Genomic DNA, 21,356 nt, shown 5'->3' with positions numbered 1-21,356 from the left:
CTTGCACTAACAAAGTAAAGCCAAGCCTTGGCCACTGGGTTAAGTTCACATCGGTACAATTGGTATGGTTCTCCAGCAAGCTCATGGAACCTAAGGCCAGGATACCCTAGAGTCTCAGCAATATCCACATAATTCAAACTTCTCTCTCGAAATTGCCGTTTCAAGGGTTGTTCTTCCACAGTGAAAGTTGGGAGGTCATAAAGAGCATGAATATCGGCTGTGGTAGCAGGCACTCTGACCCCCCTAACTCTTACCTTGCCATCCCCTCTTTCAGGCCAGTTGGCTAAAAATTCCAAAGCTAGAGTTTGGTTACCACGCTCAGTGACATCCACGAACTTAGTCCACTGCCTATGTAGGATTTGATCCCTAATAGATGCAAATGCAGGGGGAATGTTGGCAGTTTGGCTTAGGTTCACAATGTCTATCCCTCTATCTTCAATGAATGCCCTATCTTTCAATTTCAAAAACCGCTCTTGAGCATCCATGTTGGTAAACCTAACTCTATCAAGATTAGAGCGACCCCTAGGTGGGTTGGATGATGAAGCTCCCCCTTCCTCATTGACTCTTGACCTCTTTGGACCCATCTCACCAAAATTCTATCCTAACTCTCAAGATTTTTCAAAATTTCGACAGCACTTCCCCTTAAAAATCGACTTCCCGGGACTTAATTCCCTTTCAATCTAACCCAATTCTATTCACACAATCAATTTCAACAATGTATATAGCAAAAATCCCAATTATCCAACAAATAATCCAAAACTATCCAACAAATTCACAAATTCTTCAATAAAAATTGGATTGGAAGTCTTAGAATCAATACCTCAATGACAATTCCTCCTTTAATCATCCTCCATTGTTGAAATCTTGAAGCTTTTGAGAAAGAAAAGGATGAATAAGGGTTTTTAATTTTTTTTTTTTTTTTGGGTGAGGTTTTAGGGATTTGGGGTTGATTTTGAGTGGGAATTAGTGTTTGATGAGAGAAATAAGGGTTTAGGATGATTGTTGATGAAAGTTTATGGTTAGATTTGGTGAAAATGAGTTTTGAATGGAATTAGATGAAGAAAAAATGGTGAAATATGGTGTTTTTGGCGTGGAGAAGAGAGGGTTTGAATGGGGTGTGATTTTTTGAAATGTTAGGGATTTGGGGTATTTAAATTAAAACTGACCATTCTCGCCGCGGCGAGAATTCGTGAAAATAAGGCCCCCTCTGTAAGGCTTATCTGGCCGCGGCGGTATGTCCCCTCGCCGCGGCTAGAAATCGTGAAAATAAAGCTCTCTCTGTAAGGCTTATCTGGCCGCGGCCATACATCCCATAGCCGCGGCCACTGATGGTTTTTTTTTTCACTAATAAAAAATGGACAAAAAGAAAAATAACAGTAAACTTAAAAAGAGTTTAACTAAATCAAAATAACACTTGGGTTGCCTCCCAATTAGCGCTAACTTTATCGTTGCTTAGCTAGACGTTGATCGAGATCTTCACAGTGGCGCCAGAATCATGGCGGACTTGGTTTGATCAAATTGACCTCCCAAGTAGAGCTTTAATCGCTGCCCATTCACTTTGAAAGTATTAGGACCTTCACCTTTTAGTTCCACTGCTCCATAGGGAAACACTTTGATCACCGTAAATGGCCCTGACCACCTTGACTTTAATTTACCAGGAAACAACTTTAGTCTTGAGTTGAAGAGTAGAACTTGTTGACCAGGTTGAAACTCCTTTCTGACTAGATTTCGGTCATGCCATCTCTTAGTTCTTTCCTTGTAAATCTTGGCGTTCTCATAAGCTTCGTTTCGAAATTCTTCCAACTCATCCAACTGTAGTAGTCTTTTCTGCCCAGCAGCCTTTAAGTCCATGTTTAGAGTTTTCATTGCCCAATAAGCTTTGTGTTCTAACTCCGCCGGTAAATGACACGCCTTTCCAAACACCAATCGATATGGTGACATCCCGATTGGCGTTTTGAACGCTGTTCTGTAGGCCCACAATGCGTCATCCAACTTTCTTGACCAATCTTTCCTTGTTCTCTGCACCGTTTTCTCCAGAATCATCTTTATTTCCCGGTTAGAAATCTCGGCTTGGCCATTACTTTGCGGATGATAGGGGAGGGCAGTTCTATGACGAACACTATATTTTGAAAGAAGTGCTTCGAACTGTTTGTTGCAGAAATGACTCCCTTCATCGCTTATGATCGCTCGGGGAGTACCAAACCGTGTGAATATATTCTTCTGAAGGAACCGAAGAACTGTTTTTCCATCATTAGCTGGTGTTGTTGCAGCTTCTACCCATTTTGATACGTAATCCACTGCTAGTAAAATGTATAGATTGCTAAACGATGAAGGAAAAGGACCCATAAAGTCTATCCCCCATACATCAAACAACTCTACTTCCAAGATTCCTGTCAAAGGCATTTCGTTTCTCCTTGAGATGTTTCCTGTACGCTAACAACGATCACATGCCTTCACAAAAGTACTAGCATCTTTGAAAAGTGTTGGCCAAAAGAACCCGCTTTGCAACACCTTGGCAGCTGTTCTAGTTCCACTGAAGTGTCCCCCACATGGTAGAGCATGACAGTGATTAAGAATAGAGTACATCTCCTCTTCAGGCACACACCTTCTTATTATCTGATCTGCACAGTGCTTGTAGAGGATTGGCTCTTCCCAGTAGTAATGTTTCACCTCGGAAAAGAATTTCTTTAATTGTTGGCGAGATAGCTCAGGAGGAGTGATATTGGCTGCTAAGTAGTTAACATAATCAGCATACCATGGTACCATAAGACTTTCCCTCACACTAAAGAGTTGTTCATCGGGAAATTGTTCATTTATTTGTACCTCTTTCGTATTCTGACTTTCTTCCAGCTCTAGTCTTGACAAGTGATCTGCCACCAAGTTTTCAGTACCCTTCTTGTCTTTTATGTCTAGATCAAATTCTTGCAAGAGAAGAACCCATCGAATCAGTCGTGGTTTGGCATCCTTCTTAGTCATCAAGTATTTGATTGCTGAATGATCTGTATACACTATCACTTTATTGCCAATCAAGTAGGGTCGAAATTTGTCACATGCAAACACTATAGCCAGCATCTCTTTTTCTGTAGTAGCGTAGTTCAGTTGAGCATCATTCAAGGTTTTGCTTGCATAGTAAATGGTTCTGAATACCTTGTCAACCCGTTGTCCCAAAACTGCTCCAATAGCATAATCACTTGCATCGCACATGATTTCAAAAGGTAATTCCCAGTTTGGTAGTCACGATCGGTGCTGAGATTAACTTCTCCTTGAGAATCTGGAATGCTTCAAGACAATCTTTCCCAAATTCAAAAGGTACTCCACTAGCGAGAAGATTGGATAGCGGTTTGGCAACCTTGGAGAAGTCTTTGATAAATCTTCTATAGAACCCGGCATGACCCAAGAAGCTTCGAACTCCCTTAACTGAAACTGGAGGAGGCAAGTTCTCAATTGTAGATACTTTGGCTCTGTCAACCTCAATACCTTCTTTCGAGATTTTATGTCCCAGCACTATTCCTTCTGTAACCATGAAATGGCACTTTTCCCAGTTCAACACCAAATTAGAGTCTTCACATCTTGTTAAAACCAATTCCAAGTTGCTCAAACATTGGTCAAACGATGAACCAAACACTGAAAAATCATCCATGAACACCTCGATGCACTTTTCTATTAAATCTGAAAATATGACCATCATACACCTCTGAAATGTTGCTGGAGCATTACACAGCCCAAATGGCATTCGTCAAAAAGCAAAAGTACCATATGGACATGTGAATGTTGTTTTCTCTTGATCCTCCGGTGCTATAGCTATTTGGTGATACCCTGAGTACCCATCAAGGAAACAATAGTACTCTTGACCTGCCAACTTGTCTAACATCTGATCAATGAATGGGAGTGGAAAGTGATCTTTTCTTGTGGCCTTGTTGAGTTTCCGGTAGTCAATGCAAATTCTCCATCCCGTGACAGTTCTGGTTGGGATGAGTTCATTCTTTTCATTCTTCACCACCGTCATCCCTCCTTTCTTTGGAACAACTTGGACTGGACTCACCCATTTACTATCTGAAATAGGATACGCTACCCCGGCATCTAACCACTTTAAGACTTCTTTTCTGACAACCTCCTTCATTGGTGGATTTAATCTTCGTTGTGCATCAATGGTTGGCTTCACTCCTTCCTCCATTAAGATTCTATGCATTACAGTTGAAGGGCTGATCCCTTTAATATCTGCTAAAGTCCATCCAATGGCTTTTGTATGCTTCCTTAGAACACGTAATAGCTTGTCTGTCTCTACAGAAGATAGGGAAGATGCCACAATAACAGGAAGTGTCTTATTTTCTTCCAAATATTCATACCTGAGATGCTCTGGTAGGACTTTTAACTCTAGTTGAGGAGGCTTTTCAGTAGATGGGGTAGGCTTTGTTGGTATGACTCCTAACTCTTCATAGTATTTTCTATTCAGCGGTCCATAAGAGTCGAGCCACAAAGCATACTCATAAGCTTCCTTACCGTCTTGTTCCACCACCTCTTCTTGTACCAAAGTCAGATTAAGAGGGTCTTCAGCATGCGTCTTTGTCTCCACCAACTGGTCCACCACATCAATTGCAAAACAGTTGTCACTAGCCGTAGGGTAGGTCATTGCTTTGAGCACATTAAATACAACTTCATCTCCTTGTACCCTCAGCTTTAACTCTCCTTTCTGAACATCAATTAGTGCTTTCCCTGTTGCCAAGAAAGGTCTCCCCAGGATGATAGGAACATTACTATCTTCTTCCATATCCAGAACAATGAAGTCAGCTGGAAAGATGAACTTGTCCACTTTTACTAACACATCCTCAATGACTCCTCTAGGGTGAGCTAGCGATCGATCTGCCAATTGAAGAGTTACAGTAGTTGGCTTTGCTTCACCCAGCTGCAGTCTTTTAAACACTGACAAAGGCATTAAGTTTATACTGGCTCCCAAATCACATAGTGCATTTATTCCTTCAATTTTTCCAATAGTACAAGGAATAGTGAAGCTCCCTGGATCTCTGAGTTTCGGAGGGAGTTTCTTCTGTAGAATAGCGCTACACTCTTCAGTTAGAGCCACTGTCTCATAATCTTCCATCTTCCTCTTCTTTGACAAAATTTCCTTCATAAACTTCACATAACTTGGCATCTGCTCTAGGGCTTTAGCAAAAGGAATGTTAATGTGAAGTCTTTTGAAGACTTCTAGAAACTTGGTGAACTGCTTGTCTAAGCTTGACTTTCTGAGCCTCTGAGGATAGGGTATTTTCACATGATGATCAATACTAATAGGTGGAGACTGTGGTGGTGGTGCTGGGCTGTCAGTAGCCTTCTCTGCTGTTGGTGTTGGTGTTTGCACTGGTTGAGCATTTATTTCTTCATTTACCTCAACTGGTTGTGGTAACTCAGGCCCATCATACTTCTTACCGCTCCTCAGGGTAATTGCTTTGCAGTTTTCTTTAGGATTAACTTCAGTTGTGCTAGGCAAATTTCCTTGAGGGCGGGTTGCTACCTGAGTTTCTAGCTGGCCCATCTGAGTCTGCAGGTCTTTAATTGAAGATCTAGTTTCAGTCATAAATTGAAGCAGTAAATCTGTTTGCAAACTAGAACTTCCACCAGAGGCTTGTTGCTGATTAAACTGTTGGTTCTGATTTCTTTGCTGATAGAACCCACTATTTCTTCGGTTGTTACCCTAGTTGAACACATAATTGTTGTTGTTGTTGTTCTGTGAAAAATTCCCAATGGCTTTAGCAACTTGTTGCTATATTTTATAAATGCTACGCAAGTATACGCAATCAAGTAGTAAATCTCACACAGGTGAGGTCGATCCCACAGGGAATTAGATTAAATACCACTAAATTATACTTATGATTCTATTCGGCAAATCGAAAGCAATTATGATTTAAAAATAGTAAAATTTGAAAGAAATTCAGAAAACTTAATAACACAATTGAAAGTTGAGCAAGATGAGATAGTAGGGAGGAGAATCTTGTTGTTGTTTACCCAAATCGTTAATGCTTAATTACTATCCTATTCTTGGAGTGAGTGACAGATTATGAAATAACCTAGCTCCTTTCAGATCTTCCAGATTCTAAATCACATGTTATCTAATTAATTCCTTAATTAAACTAACATGAAATCAGCATTAAGTAATAATCTACTCGTCGCATAAGTCATGCAAATACTTTCGTTTCACATAGAACATCGATTATCTTAATTTTAGCATTCTCAATTCTCACTTTTCAAATTTCGAATTGAGATCATAGAGCATGCACAAGGTGATCAATCTTAAACATGAAATTAAGAACAAATTAAGATAATTTCACACACAAGAATTGAGGAATGGTAATTAAACATTAACGAGGCAAAACATTAAACAACAATCATCATCCTCCCTAAATGGGAAATTTAGTTCAGAAACAAATCCATAACCATTCCTATAGCAATATTCAACATAAAGAAATTAAAGAGGAATAAAGAAAAGAACTGTTGGTGGATGAATTCTGGATCTTCACTTCAATCTCTGTGCTCTTCCTGCCGCTCTCAACTGTATTTTAGGGTTTCTGATCGCTCTCCAGACTTCCAATCGCAGTTTTCTATTTATAACTAAAATTTAGGGTTCGATGGACGAAAATGCCCCTGGTCCGTACGGGATCTCGCCGCGGCTAAGCTTCCTCTCGCCGCGGCGAGATAATTGAAAATTAGGGGTCTCTCTGTAACTCTTAAATGGCCGCGGCGAGACTCTTCATCGCCGCGGCGACTGTGCCTTTGAAACCCTTCGAGATCTAGCTGCGGCCAAATTGTGTTTAGCCGCGGCCAGATGTGCACAATTACTCAGAAATTGTGTTTTCTTCGGCTCAGCACGTCTTTTAACGAATTTCTGCACCCGAGACCTCTTTTATTCCAAAGAACCTGAAAACATAGAAAACAAGCGTAATTCCATCCCAACACAGCTAAAAACGCACATAAATTAGATCAGCTAAAATTAGCCTAACAGCTGGAACATTGTAATTAGCAACTATGATGAGGATGCACTACCATAGAAAAGGGCTACCTTCAGTATGGTGTGAAAGCATCCAGTTGCGGGATCAAATTGAAAAAGGCGAAAATGAAAAATCTTGCCAAGGACAATGATCCTATTTTCACTGCACACACTTATGTCTGACAAGTGTGTTCAAATTTGTAAGTCTCCTCTATTAAAATTAAATTGATAATCCTGGTTCACAATTTTTAGTAACATGCATATCTTTTTCCTCAACATCAATTAAGTATGATTTGTCCCTGAGATACTGATTAGTTATTTTCTTTAAAAGCATAACATGTATTGTATTTTGTCAATTGTCAATGATATTTGATTTCTTTGCTTGATTCGAATCACATATATCTATTGTACACATTGTATTTTATTTTCGGTTTTAATTTAAAAAAAATATATATATAAAAAAATTAATAAAATAATAAAAAAGAGGGAGGCGAGTGACTTGCTACATGGGTTAAGGAAACCTTGTGCCTAAATGGTAAGTATCAACATTCATTCTTCTTTGATTTATTTTTGATATGTTTCCATTTAAAGATTGATCTTTTATATGGTAATGTGTCTTTAATCTTGAAAGATTGACTTATTTTTGGAAATATTGTTGGTAATTCTAGTTTCCTTTTATTTTTTTTTTAAAAAAAAAGGGAAAGAAGTTGCAAGGAGTGGGCAGTTTCCTTTTGTAATCGTGGGCTGGTGGTTTCTCAAATATGTTGAAATTGGTTTCCTTTTTGCTAAACTCTCACCACCTACCCGATTCTATTTCTTTGTCTCTCTTGCTTGTTTGCTGTTCATTGTCTCTTTCAGATCAAAATGGTGAGAACAAAGAACCTAGGGCATCCCAAAAAGGAAAATGGTAGAATCTAAACAAGCCCCCTCAAATGCTCTTCTTGCTGCTCCAATCGTCTTGCTGCCATGGAGGAGGTTCAGCAAGAGATGTCCAAGCAGTTGTCCTCATTGATCAAGCTTTATGGGGCATAAGTTTTCTTTCTTTTTGTTTTTGTTGGACATATTTCTATATTTTCATTTCTTTTTGTCTTTGGCCCTTATAGATAAACAAAAAGGGGGAGTAATTGTATACTCAACTGTCTAGGGGGAGTTGAGGTTTGTGTTTGTGTTCATCTTTGGTCAAAGTTAGCTGTTTATTTTGGTTTAATGTTGTGCTTCTCAGGGGGAGTTTTTATGTTTATTTTGCTAACTTTGTTTTGTAGGTGTTTGTTAATTAATAATATTTTGATTATCTAAAGTGCCAAAGGGGGAGATATGTTAGGTCCTTTTTTGGCAATTTAGTTGTCAAAATATTTCTTAATTAATGTGTATTTTATTGAGCATTCAATTTGTTTTTATCAACTCTAGACCCTTTTTCCAGGGGGAGTTGTGTTTGGTACTTGTGAACTTCTTTGGATTAAAAGTTAGCATGCTGTTTTGTTGTTTTACAATTTCGAGTGTGTTACTCAGGGGGAGTTGTTATTTGCTCTTGCTAACTTTATCTTGCAGGTACTTTATGTTAAAAATTATTTTGTTCATCTAAAGTGCCAAAGGGGGAGATTGTAAAGTCTTTTTTTTGGCAAGTTAGTTGACAAAATAATTTTTCCATTTATGGTAAGATTGCTATGCATTCATATTCGATTTCTTGCCTTATAAATTCGGATTATAGTTGCCATTTTCCTTCTTTGGAAAGTTGCACTTTTAGCTGAACTTTCCTTTGTTGAAAACTTCTCAAAAGAGAAGGAATTCTCTTTTGGAAAGTTGTCTTTTTTAGGGAAACTTTGATTATTGTCTTTTCCTTATTAATTTCGATTGTATCTTGATACAATCAGAATATCTAATCTGTTTTTGGCAGGAATCAAGCATTGATAGAAGATCGGACTCGATTTTAGTAAGTTTCCCGTTTCTGGGCAGATCTGCTGCGTCAGCATCCGAATCTGATGTAGCAGATCATGTTTCTTTTGGAAAGTTTTTGTACAGCTGCTAATTCGAACTTGTCGTTGCCTCTTTGGTTTCTATGATCTATAAATAGAGCCTAGAGAGCAACCATTCGAATTACCTCTTCCATTATTCATTTTCTACATTTATCTTTTGAGAGAAGAGAGTCTTTCTTTGTTTTGTGAGAGCCTAGTTGTACATCTAGGTTCTAGTTGTTCTATTTCTGTTCTTACTCTATCCTAGAGGTTGTGAAGAACTACTTGACTGAACAAGAGATTGGTCTTCGGGAGAAGACTTGATAAAGCCTTACTTCGGGAGGAAGTAAGCACTTGGTCTCCGGGAGAAGACTTGTTGAAGCCTTACTTCGGGAGGAAGTAAGCACTTGGTCTTCGGGAGAAGACTTGTTGAAGCCTTACTTCGGGAGGAAGTAAGCACTTGGTCTTCGGGAGAAGACTTGTTGAAGCCTTACTTCGGGAGGAAGTAAGCACTCACACTTCAAAGACGAAGGGAGTTCGGGCTTGAAGGTGTTTCAAGAAGTCAGATTCATAAAGTGGATTACAAAGGATTGCGGCAATTCTTTAGAGGGAGTCTAAACTTGTTTAAGTCAATTGTCATTGTAATTTTGATACTTTATTAATTGATTTCATTCTCTGGGCGTGGCCCCGTGGACTAGGAGTGTTCGGGAGAACACTGATACCACGTATAAATCTCTTGTGTCAAGTTATTTATTTTTCTGCAAATATTTTATATTCTGCCTGTTCCGTTTTGCTGTAGCAGAATTACTTTCTGCTGCTGCAAACGCATACAGTTTTTATATTTTCTTATATACAACTGGCATTTGCAAAAACACGGTTTTTCATAAACCAATTTTTTATCTTTTACACTTTCTAATTATTTAAGATGAGAGTTTAAACGCTGACTTTGTAAATTATCACTATCAAAAAAAAAATTGGACTGAATTTTTTTTTTAACTATATAGAAGCACCCAACCATTTTTATACCTAATTTAAATTAATAATAAAAAGAAAAGAGGGCTATGAATATGAATCACTAACCCTTGGAAACGTTTCCATTAGTACACCGCCATTGAATCATAGCCATCCTCCATTGAAACAGAGAAAAAGAAAAAAGAGAAACCAATAATGGGGAAGAACGACAAAGCAGGGCTGGGTAGGGCTCTGGTGAGGCAGCACAACCAGATGATCATAGAGTCCAAGGAAAAGGGACGCTTCTATCAGAGTCAGCATAAGAAAGTTCTCGAATCAGTAACCGAAGTCACCGACATCGACGCCATTATCGAGAAGGCTGAAGAGGCTGACCGTCTCTTCTCCCTCAACGCCTTTGAGCCTAAAGTTCCTATCGCTTTGTGAGTTTCAGATTCTTATCTACCTATTCTACTTGTTAGGGTTATATTGTGTTGATATTGTTTTTGAGCTTCTGTTATGGACTCCGGCTTTAAACCTGAGCTTCCCTAAGGGTGGGTGTTTAGGGTTAATTAGGAACTTTTCAATTTGGATATGAAAAACATAAACTTTAAGCTTTAAATTAATACCAATAACATTCATGCCGCATTATCGTTTTGTCTGTCATAAGTTCCCTGGACCTTAAAAACCTTTTTTTTCTTTCCTGTTTATAAATTTTATAAAGTACCATGATTATAGAAGAAATTCAATAGTCACTACAATCTGAAAGAAGAGAACTGAGGACATCTGAGTATTATATGTAACCAACTTGAGAAAGAATAATCTTGTTCATATGCTCTGGGCGATTTTCCCTTGTTGGGTACCTTTCTTACCTATCCCTGAACATCTATGTATGAGTTTAGGTAGGGTTTAGGAGATGGCACTACTAAAATCATGACTTTAGGCTAGCTAATTTGTTTTTAACAGTTTTCTAAATGATATGTTCTTTTTCTTTTTTAATGTGTTGTTCCTTATGTTAAGCATATTGTGGTTTAGCTGAGGTTTAGTGTGCTTAAACTTTCGTTATGCCTGTTTGTTTGTGAGTAGGGATGGAAGTTCGAGTTCCAGTGATCTGCCTTCTAAGGAAAAGGGGGAAAAACAAAAGGAGGAGGAGGAATTACATGCCAGCAGTCTTCGAGTTCCTCGCAGGTATGCTTGTGTATACCTTCTTAATGTTATTACCTTTAATATTACTTTTACAATTCTAGTTCCTTTTTTGATAAATCCTTCCGCAGGCCAAAATGGTATGCTGGAATGTCTGTGGACGTGCTTGATGCCAATGAAAAGCAGTCTTTCTTGACATGGCGTCGAAGCCTTGCAAGGTTAGTTTACTACTTTAATTCTAATGCTTTTTTATTGATATGTTTTAAAACGAAATCGAAATAAAGTTTATTGTTCTCTTGATGCAAGATGAAACAGTGATTGACAAATATTACATAATATAAAATATATATTTGTGTCCAAAGCTATTATCTTTAATATTTTTTTTTGTAATTCTACTGTCTCCCCTACATTTGTTCGACCACAATAATTATAATAAAATTCTTGAAGTGGAAGTATGTGTGAGTTTAATGACTTTAAATTAGAACAGGGTTGATTTATTTGCGTCATTTGAAAAATTTTCTACTGAATTCAGCTTGTGAATTGTGAGATTTTTGAATTAAATACTTTATTTGAGATTAATGGGAGAACTGGCTTATGGATATTATCCTTCTTCTGATGTGAATTTGAAATGAGCTTGCTGTGTTAACGGAGTGCATTAATTTGGATAATATATGACTATGAAGTCTTGAACCTGATTGAAGCATATTGACTATTGATGATAATAAACAATAACATATAAATATATTTTGTACTAAGTTAATAATTTGGATCCAAGCTGTAGTGCTGTAAGATAATAAATATTGTATTGCCCAGAAACAGAGGAACATGCATGTTATAGGAGCTCTAATTTCCTTTAATGTTGCGATATTTCACTAGTAAAATGGCGAGTATAGTAAATAATGAGAAAAATAAAATAAAAATTAGATTAGAACTTAGTCCATTGATTGAGGGCATATATATTTCTGTTCTTTTTATTATGCCTTCAAGTTTTACCTTCTGAACTTTATTAGGGATTTGGTTTAAAATACTTGTTATCTTCAAATGCTTGTCATTAATTACCATAAGTTGGAAATTTTGAATAAATATTATTAGTATCTTTTAATGATCTTACATGAATCAAGAATGTCCTGTTATTGGTTTATTCTAGTTTGAACTACTTGCTTAATTTTATGGACGCAATATTCCATACTATTTTCTTGTTGTTTTGTGAATTTGATTGCAAATTTCTATTGTTGCTCTTCCACGTTCTCATATGATGGTATTCACTTGCAGACTAGAAGAGAATGAGAACCTTGTTCTTACTCCATTCGAGAAGAATCTAGACATTTGGAGACAGCTTTGGCGAGTGCTGGAACGAAGTGACTTGGTAGGCATTTATTTTCTATTGATAATTTAGATCAAACACCATAAACTTTTCTTCTGCTGTTTGAAAACAAAAAGAGTCAAGTTATTATTGACTTCTTTAGCATTATCTGTTTTTATGTTTAGGCAAGAAATAATCAGATTATGCTGAGATTTTTGGCTATAAAAGTAAAACTAAGAATTAGAATGGCTGGTAATTTCTTTGCTCTTGATACAGATTATGTTATACTTGAAAATATATTTGTATGAAGTTCATTTGTTCAAATTTTAGCAGTTATGCAAAAATAATTATGTCATGGTGCCTAGTAATTGGAAAAGCCTTTTAAAACTCAGATATATGAAATCATTAATCAATTAAATATATTATGCTTTAATGGTATGTCTCTGCATAGTAGAAGCTTTTCCTGTTTAGTTATTAAATCATATAATTTACAATGTAATTCAGGCAAAGGCATATGATATAAAAATTAAGATATTTGCTGCATAAGTTCCAAAGTTTCACATTTGTAACCGGCAGTGATTTTTTAGGCTCCATTTATTAAGCTTTGTTAGGTGTTGACTGGACCAACACATTTCACTTCGTGATTGGTGGTCGCTGCCTGTTACAAACATAAAATTTTGAGAATTTATGCCTCAAATATACTCATAAATTACCATCTTATAAAAAATATATGTAGTAATAAGCTCTGGGATTTGAACTTTGCTGTGTTGGTAACCGAAGCGAGAAATCTCTGACTTTGATTCCCATAGATGGTATCTCTACCTGTTGCATATTGTGCGTTCTTATCTGAATATACATTAATGGTCAATATGAAATTACAAGCCTTTTAGTCGTGTTCTGTATTTTATCTTGAGTGACTACTGATCTTCTTGGTTCATTCCAGATTGTGATGGTGGTTGATGCGCGAAATCCTTTGTTTTACCGCTGCCCTGATCTCGAGGTAATCATTTGTTTTCTTGTTTCAGGAAAAAAATGTTTGTTGTTACTAAACCTATTTTATCAGATGTGCTGTCCCAAATATGGCACTTCAGGAAGGGAGAATAGAAAAGTTTTGGATATATCTAGCTACCGATCCATGAAAAATGACCCTTCTGCTTGATATCTTACATTAACAAATAGAAATTTTTTGTGTTTCATAAATTTACAAAAGAAAAGATGTTACAGATATAGTGGTATTAGTTTTGCTCTGTGAGATATTGTAGTTTTCTTTTATGGTGTCTAATCTATATTCTCGTCATCCCCATTCTAGCATGGTCTTAAGACTCTTAGCAACATTAATTTTTTTTAAAGCTACTAAGCATTGCTCTTTAACGATGACATTACTTTTTAGAGGATTATTTCATATTTGACACTTGAGCAATTGATGCGATACTACTTGCACAGATTTATGCACAAGAACTTGACAAGCACAAAAAAACGTTACTTCTGGTTAACAAAGCAGATCTATTACCATATTCTGTCAGGTTAGTAGCTTCTCAATTCAATTTTTTGGGTTCATCTATTTTCAGTTCGTGACACTTATTAAAAATTTTATTGGCAGGGAGAAATGGGCACAGTATTTCCGTCTTCATGAAATTCTCTTTGTTTTTTGGTCCGCCAAAGCAGCTTCTGCAGCTCTACTAGGGAAAACCTCCAGTGATCCGCAGAGCAGCATTCAGGAATCAGATGATCCCGATACGAAAGTATATGGGAGGGATGAGCTTTTGGCCCGTTTACAGTCTGAGGCAGAACAAATAGCGAAGAGGAGGAGGAATGCTGGCTCCAGCGATGTTAGTTCAACTGATGCCAATTCCCAAGGAGGAAGTGTATCTGAAAGTTCCGCTTCAAACAATGTGGTTGTGGGATTTGTTGGGTATCCAAATGTGGGCAAGAGTTCAACCATTAATGCATTGGTAGGCCAGAAGCGCACAGGTGTCACCTCTACACCAGGGAAGACTAAGCATTTTCAAACATTGATCATTTCTGAGGAGCTAACGTTATGCGATTGCCCTGGATTAGTATTTCCATCGTTTACAAGTTCAAGGTATGAGATGATTGCTTCAGGGGTACTGCCAATTGATCGGATGACTGAGCACAGGCAGGCTGTACAAGTAGTAGCCAACCGAGTTCCAAGGCAAGTTATTGAAGATGTTTACAAAATTAAACTTCCAAAACCCAAACCATATGAACCACAGTCACGACCGCCTCTAGCTGCAGAGCTGTTGAGGTCCTATTGTGCATCTCGTGGGTATGTTGCCTCAAGTGGATTGCCGGATGAAACAAGAGCTGCCCGCCAAATGTTGAAGGATTATATAGATGGTAAGCTTCAGCATTATCAGCTTCCCCCAGGAATGACAGACGATGAGGAAGATAATGTAGGAACTAGTTCAGACACGTCTGACGTTGAGAATACTCCAGCTGATAAAAACAACAATGCCCCTAATCTTGAAAATGTGCTTGAAGATCTCAATTCATTTGACATGGCTAACGGGCTTACTTCCAAAAAGGGTACTGCAAAGAAGCCTAGGGCTCCACATAAGCTCCACAAGAAGCCTCAAAGGAACAAGAATCGTACTTGGAGGGTCGGAAATGACAACGATGATGGAATGCCAGTTGTAAGAGTTTTCCAGAAGCCTGTGAATGCCGGTTCTCTAAAAACAGTCTGATTACTTTTCTGGTTCGAGTAATCTCTCCAACTAATGGCATTATATGCCAGGCCATGTCCCCTTGGCAACCACCACCAAGGCAATCCCAGATCATATGAGGTTCAAGTATTAAGAAGAAAGTTCAAAAGGAAATTAAATGTGCTCTAAATCTTCTAAAGCAGTGCCAAGTTAAATGATGTTTGTTGGGTTTTTACAAGGATGGCCTGTGTATATTTGTTTCTGTTGTTCTTATTGGGTTATTTATTAGTACTGTTTTTCATATAAGCTATGAACCCACTCAATTTTGATTGTACACCATAAGATCAGTAGATTTCAAAGACTAATTATGAGGATATGAGTTTTGCTTGAGATTCAAATAGATTGGATTATGTTTGATATATTAGTGTGTGATCGGTTTTAAAACATAGTTCTATTTATCTAAATATAAAAACATAATTTTATTTAAATACGACCAAGTAGAATAGGAATACTGATGTTTGTCTAAATTATTTTTATTGTTTTATTATTATTATTTATTGCTTTCGAAAGGATATATTCATATTAGAATTTTCTTACAAAAATAAATTTAGTCCAAACTTGATATGAGATGCAACTTTTAATTGGTAAGTATTGTCAGATTTATGGCAACTAAGAGGAAAAATTTAATCTAGCAGCTTTACACATTTCCTTATGAAAAAAGTGTTCGATGTAAAAAAAAGTAATGGAAAACTATCGCATATGATACTTTTAAGATATTACAAACAACCACAACACTAATATACTAATATGGCATTTAGTTAGAGGTAATGAAATAAAAAAGAATATAAAAGAAACAATTTTCATTCTATTCTTTTGTTTAGTTGTGTTTTAAAGTATTGGAATCATTTCAATGGAATGTTCCTTCCACTATTTTGGTGGAATGACTATTTCATTTTAAAAAGAAAGAAAAAAGATCATTCCAATATAAAAAGAGAAAAAAAGGTAAATACCATTATAGATACTGTGTTTTGTAAAAGTTACCGATTGGACCATTTGTTTTGTTAAATGACGAAATGGATCTTATATTTTCTAAAATGGTAAAAATAGGACCCTAAACTGATTTTTTGTCAAATAAAATTTAATAATAATCCTATTTAAAGGTGTTATGACAAAACTGTTTATATTTTCTGTATCTGTTCGTAATTTCAAGTTGGTTATATTAAAAAAAAATTGTCAAAAATTAAACTCAGGATACTATTTGTACTATTTTGAAAAAAAAAATAGTGTTCGTTTTGTTATTTAACAAAACAGATGGTCCAATTGGTAACTTTTGCAAAACACAGGGTCCAAATGGTATTTATCCGATAAAAAATTTAATGATTTTTTTATCAATTTTTTTATGCATTTTAAATTTTATTCAATTCTTATTCCTATTCCCATTCTTATTTCTATTCTTATATTTTCATTCCTCCTAACTAAACGACACCATAAGCAATAGAAAAACGTAAAGAGAACACTCTTTTTCAAAAAATTAAATGTTTTACAAGTCAAAACATTCTAAGCAATAAGCAAAAATATAAATATTTATTTTTATAATTACTAGTGGAGTCTCACGTGCTTCGCACGTGTAGCTCATTTAGGCACAATTATTTTTAAAAAATAATTAATATTTTATCTACAGAATTTATAACACTATCAAATTGTATACTCTAAAATATACATCATGGTGATAAAATTTTGTGAACTCTTCAATTTACAAACATACAGTATTTTTTTTAAAAGCCTATATTCCCTTTTAGTATTAGAAATTATATGAGATTTTAAAAATAATACTATTATATCTAATAACTATTATTTTAAAAAGCAATATTAAATATTTAAAATTCTTTCTTTCAAAAATTAAGTTTATTTAAACAAATCAGATTTAATTTTTTTTTTCAATTTACCAATCATATTCATATTCTTTACATACTAAATTGCTATTCTCAAAACATAAGAATTGAAGGTGTAAATTTCTTATATGAATCAACAATAATATATTTTTGGTTGGATTTTTTTAATTATTAGAAAAAAATATTTAATTAATTTTTTTAAGAAGAGGCATAATTTAGTAGTGGTCAATATTCAGGAGAAAAGTAATTAATTTACAACGATTATATATAATTTTCTTTTATTATATTATATGCTTATTAATATATAGGCATGGTTTCATTCAAAATATATATATATAGGTATGGTTATATAAATAATAATTATTAGTAAAATTAGCTTAAAAAATAAAGAGGCATTATTTATTTGAAAATATACTTAAAAAAACATAAGACAAATATTCACAAAAGATAAAATGTTAATTAGGGAGAAGCTTAGTTTAGAAAAATAAATAAATAAATAAATAGTGTACATGTTTCAATTGGTTAGTTAAAATTTTTTATTCAATATATAGTAAAGGCTAATTATGTAATTCAATTAGTGAAAGCCCAAAAAGCTATTCTCACTTTTATATAGGTTATAGATTATCAGACAATTAATCATTCACAAACGTGTAGGGGTTAATATTTTTTCATTTCCTATCTCATAGAAAACCATTAGATCTATATTTGCTAGTGCAATGCACGTTATAAATTTTTTGTTGTTCTGTTGCATTTTTATTAAGGTCAATTATGTGTAAAGCCTTAATCGTATTTTAAGATATTGAATACATAAAATGTATGTAAGCCAATTAATTTAAGGAGAAAATATATTTTGATATTATTTATTTATTATTTTATTTTTTTGAAAAGATATATTTTGATATTCAAGAATGAGTATATGTTATGAATATATTATTTTTTTAACTCTTTTTGTTTTCCTTTAATTTGCTGAAACAATCTCCATTAATTACCAAATACTATTAGTTGGAAATAAGTTTTTTTTTGGGCAATGTGTACTTTTTTTTTCTCTAATAATTTTTTGAAATTTTTTTATTTTTACACTTTAAAATAATTTATTTTTGTATTTTTATGAATTTTTGTATTGGATGGCTGCCTTTTACACTTCAAAACAATCTTCGATCAAAGAGAATGGCTGCCTTTTATATTGGATGTTGAAGCTGTCTTTGACTGGTTTTAGCTCTAACTGTTTTAACTAATAGTTTTTCCCAACTAGGATTAGGGAGCATGTTGATATGGCAGGGAGTTAAGTGAGTCAAATCCACCACAAATCTACCTAATTTGATTCACTTGCTCATTGTCTAATTAGTATTGAAAGAGTTGACCATACTCTTGCAATCGAGTATGCTCTAGAGGTTCAAACAATGGATAAATTTGTCTCTAGTTACACTTTTTGTGAAAATGTTAGTAGGCAAGGTTATCATGAGTACAAATTTTTCTTACCTGAACCTATTTTTTTTATCATTACATCTCTGATGAAATATAGCTTGATGTCAATGTGTTTTGACCTCTCATGAAACATTGGATTCTTCATGAGATGTAAAGCACTTTCGTTGTCACAATGGACAATAATGTCCTCTGAGTTGAATCTCAATTCATTTGTCAATCCCTTTAACCAGGTAGCCTCCTTGATAGCCTCAGTTGCAGCCATATATTCTGCTTCTATGGATGACAATGCAACAACTTTTGGCATGTTAGACTTCCAGCTAACACAACCTCTTAGCACAGTGAACACATAGCCCGTACAGCTCCTTCTAGTATTTATATTTGCAGCAAAGTCTGAGTTAATATAGCCAGTAACTTCTTATTTGTGTTAGTATTCACTATTAAACACAATCCTTGTGTTTAATGTACCTTTTACATACCTCATGATCCATTTTAATGCTTCCTAGTGTTCTGTGACTGGATCTGAGATGTATCTGTTAACAACACTCATGGCATGTGTCAAATTAGGTCTGGTGCACACCAAGGAGTACATAAGACTCCCAACACAGCTGGCATATGGGATTCTGGTCATCTTGATTCTCTTAGTTTCATTGTTTGGAGACTGAGATATTGATAGTTTAAAATGTTGAGTAATGGGAGTAGCAATTGGCTTGCATTTGTCCATACCAAACTTGTCTAGAAGTTTTTGCAGGTAGCTCCTTTGTGATAGAGTGATACAAGTTTGAGTAGGTCTATGTATGTCTATTCCCAGAATTCTTTTAGCCTTTCCAATGTCTTTCATTTCAAACTCTTCATTGAGTTTCATCTTGAGATCATTTAACTTTGATCTCTCCTTTCCAATTATTAGGATTTCATCAACATATAATAATAAGTATATGTGATCAGTGAAATAGACACAAGGAACATACTTACTTTTGATGAATCCTATTTTGATCATTTAAGAGTCAAATCTGAGATTCCACTGCCTTGGTGCTTGCTTGAGCCCGTAGAGTGATTTCTTCAGTAAGCAAACTTGGTCTGCATATTCTTTGTCAAACCCTTCTGGAACCTCCATGTAGACTTTCTCCTCAAGTTCTCCATGTAAGAAAGCAGATCTTACATCCATTTGGTCAACTTCTAGGCCAAATTTAGCAGCTTTGGCCATCATTGCCCTGATTGAGACTTATTTAACCACTGGTGAGAATATCTCATTGAATTCTACACCTTCTTTCTGTGTAAACCCCTTTGCAACCAATTTTGCTTTGAATTTGGTGGGTTCAGCACTAGGAATTCCTTCTTTGTGCTTAAAAATCCACTTGTAGCCTACCAATTTGCATCCCTCTAGTTTTCTGACCATTATCCAGGTCTTGTTCTTCACTAGAGAGACATTTTCCTCATTTATAGCTTGTAACCAAGTTGTTCCATCTTTCCCATTAATTGTTTCTTGATAGCTGGTTGGTTCAAAGCTATTTATTTCCTCTACTACAGTCAATGCATAGGCAATAAAATTAACATAACCAAACCTATTTGGTGGCCTGCTTTCTCTTCTTTCTCTGTCTTTCGCTAGTTGGTAGCTGCTTAGATCACCTTGACCACTCTCATTCTCAATTGTGTCTTCTAATTGTGAAGAGTTATCATGTGATTAGTCCACCTCAATTTGCCTTCCTTCTTGCAGTGTTGTTTGAACTATTTTAGGAATGACCTTGGTCTTCATAGCCATTTCCTCTTCCTTAAACACAACATCTCTGCTTATCAAGCATTTCTTGTGTCCTGGTTTAAGGCATCATAATTTGTAGCCCTTAACTCCCTCTGGATATCCTAGAAACAAACACCTTAGAGCCTTTGGCTTCAGTGTGTCTTGTTTGATATGTACATAGGTTGTGTAACCAAACACTCTTAAGTGTTCAAACCTAGGATGGTTGCCTTTTATATTGGATGTTGAAGCAGTCTTTGACTAGTTTCAGCTCCAACTGTTTTAACTAACAGTTTTTGCGAACTAGGATTAGGGAGCATGTTGATGTGGCAGAGAGTTAAGTGAGTCAAATCCACCTAATTTTGATTCACTTGATCACTGTCTGATAATTAGTATTTAGACTTTTTGTGAAGATGTTAGTAGGCAGGGTTATCACGAGTACAAATTTTCCTTACTTGAACCTATTTTTCCATCACTACATCTTTGATGAAATATAGCTTGATGTCAATGTGTTTTGACCTCTCATGAAACATTGAATTTTTCATGAGATGTAAAGCACTTTCATTGTCACAATGGACAATAATGTCCTCTGAGCTGAATCCCAATTCATTTGTCAATCCCTTTAACCAGATAGCCTCCTTTTTTTTTTTTTTTTGCTAAGACATATAACCTCCTTGATAGCCTCAATTGCAGCCATATATTTTGATTCTGTGGAAGACCATGCAACAACTTTCTACAGGTTAGACTTCCAGCTTACACAATCTCCTAACACAGTGAACACATACCCTGTACAACTCCTTCTAGTGTCTATATTTGCAGCAAAGTCTGAGTCAACATAGCGAGTAACTTCTTATTTGTGTTGGTATTCACTATTGAACACAATACTTGTGTTTAATGTACATTTCACATACCGCATGATCTATTTGAATGCTTCCCAGTGTTCTGTACCTGGATCTGAGATGTATTTGCTAACAACACTCGTGGCATGTGTCAAATCAGGTCTGGTGCACACCATGGAGTACATAAGACTCCTAACACAGTTAGCATATGGGATTCTGATCATCTTGATTCTCTCAGTTTCATTGTTTAAAGACTGAGATGCTGATAGTTTGAAATATTGAGCAATGGGAGTAGCAACTGGCTTGCATTTGTCCATACCAAAATTTACATTTTTAAAAAATTCTGATTTTTTAAATATATTTTTAGTTTTTCTTTCCTTCTCATAGACCATTATTTTTATGTTGTTTTGAAAAAAAAAAAAAAAAACTATTATTTTAGGTTATTCTAAAAATTAATGTTATTTCGTTGTAGAAATATAATAT

At 35.4% G+C, this 21,356-nt stretch overlaps 1 protein-coding gene across 1 annotated transcript; it reads left to right on the top strand.

Moving 5' to 3' along the window:
- The first annotated feature begins 9,948 nt into the window (after window positions 1-9,948).
- On the top strand, window positions 9,949-15,407 carry LOC115719125 (GTPase LSG1-2). Its single transcript, XM_030648048.2, has 7 exons — window positions 9,949-10,322; window positions 10,966-11,067; window positions 11,154-11,240; window positions 12,295-12,388; window positions 13,269-13,325; window positions 13,769-13,848; window positions 13,926-15,407. The coding sequence occupies exons 1-7, from the start codon at window positions 10,099-10,101 to the stop codon at window positions 15,028-15,030; spliced, it is 1,749 nt and encodes a 582-aa protein (XP_030503908.2). The 5' UTR covers window positions 9,949-10,098; the 3' UTR covers window positions 15,031-15,407.
- The last annotated feature ends 5,949 nt before the right edge of the window (window positions 15,408-21,356 follow it).

This window comes from Cannabis sativa, chromosome 2, assembly GCF_029168945.1.
Source record: "Cannabis sativa cultivar Pink pepper isolate KNU-18-1 chromosome 2, ASM2916894v1, whole genome shotgun sequence".
Taxonomy (NCBI): domain Eukaryota; kingdom Viridiplantae; phylum Streptophyta; class Magnoliopsida; order Rosales; family Cannabaceae; genus Cannabis; species Cannabis sativa.
The sequence above is the reverse complement of the archived record's forward strand: the minus strand, read 5'-3'. Positions and strand labels throughout refer to the sequence as shown.

Bases quoted from the DNA above. Each gene is read 5' to 3' on its own strand.
- LOC115719125 (XM_030648048.2), top strand. From the start codon at position 10,099: ATGGGGAAGAACGACAAAGCAGGGCTGGGTAGGGCTCTGGTGAGGCAG. The intron at 11,068-11,153 runs GTATGCTTGTGT...ATCCTTCCGCAG, and splicing joins AGTCTTCGAGTTCCTCGCAG to GCCAAAATGGTATGCTGGAA. The intron at 11,241-12,294 runs GTTAGTTTACTA...ATTCACTTGCAG, and splicing joins TGGCGTCGAAGCCTTGCAAG to ACTAGAAGAGAATGAGAACC.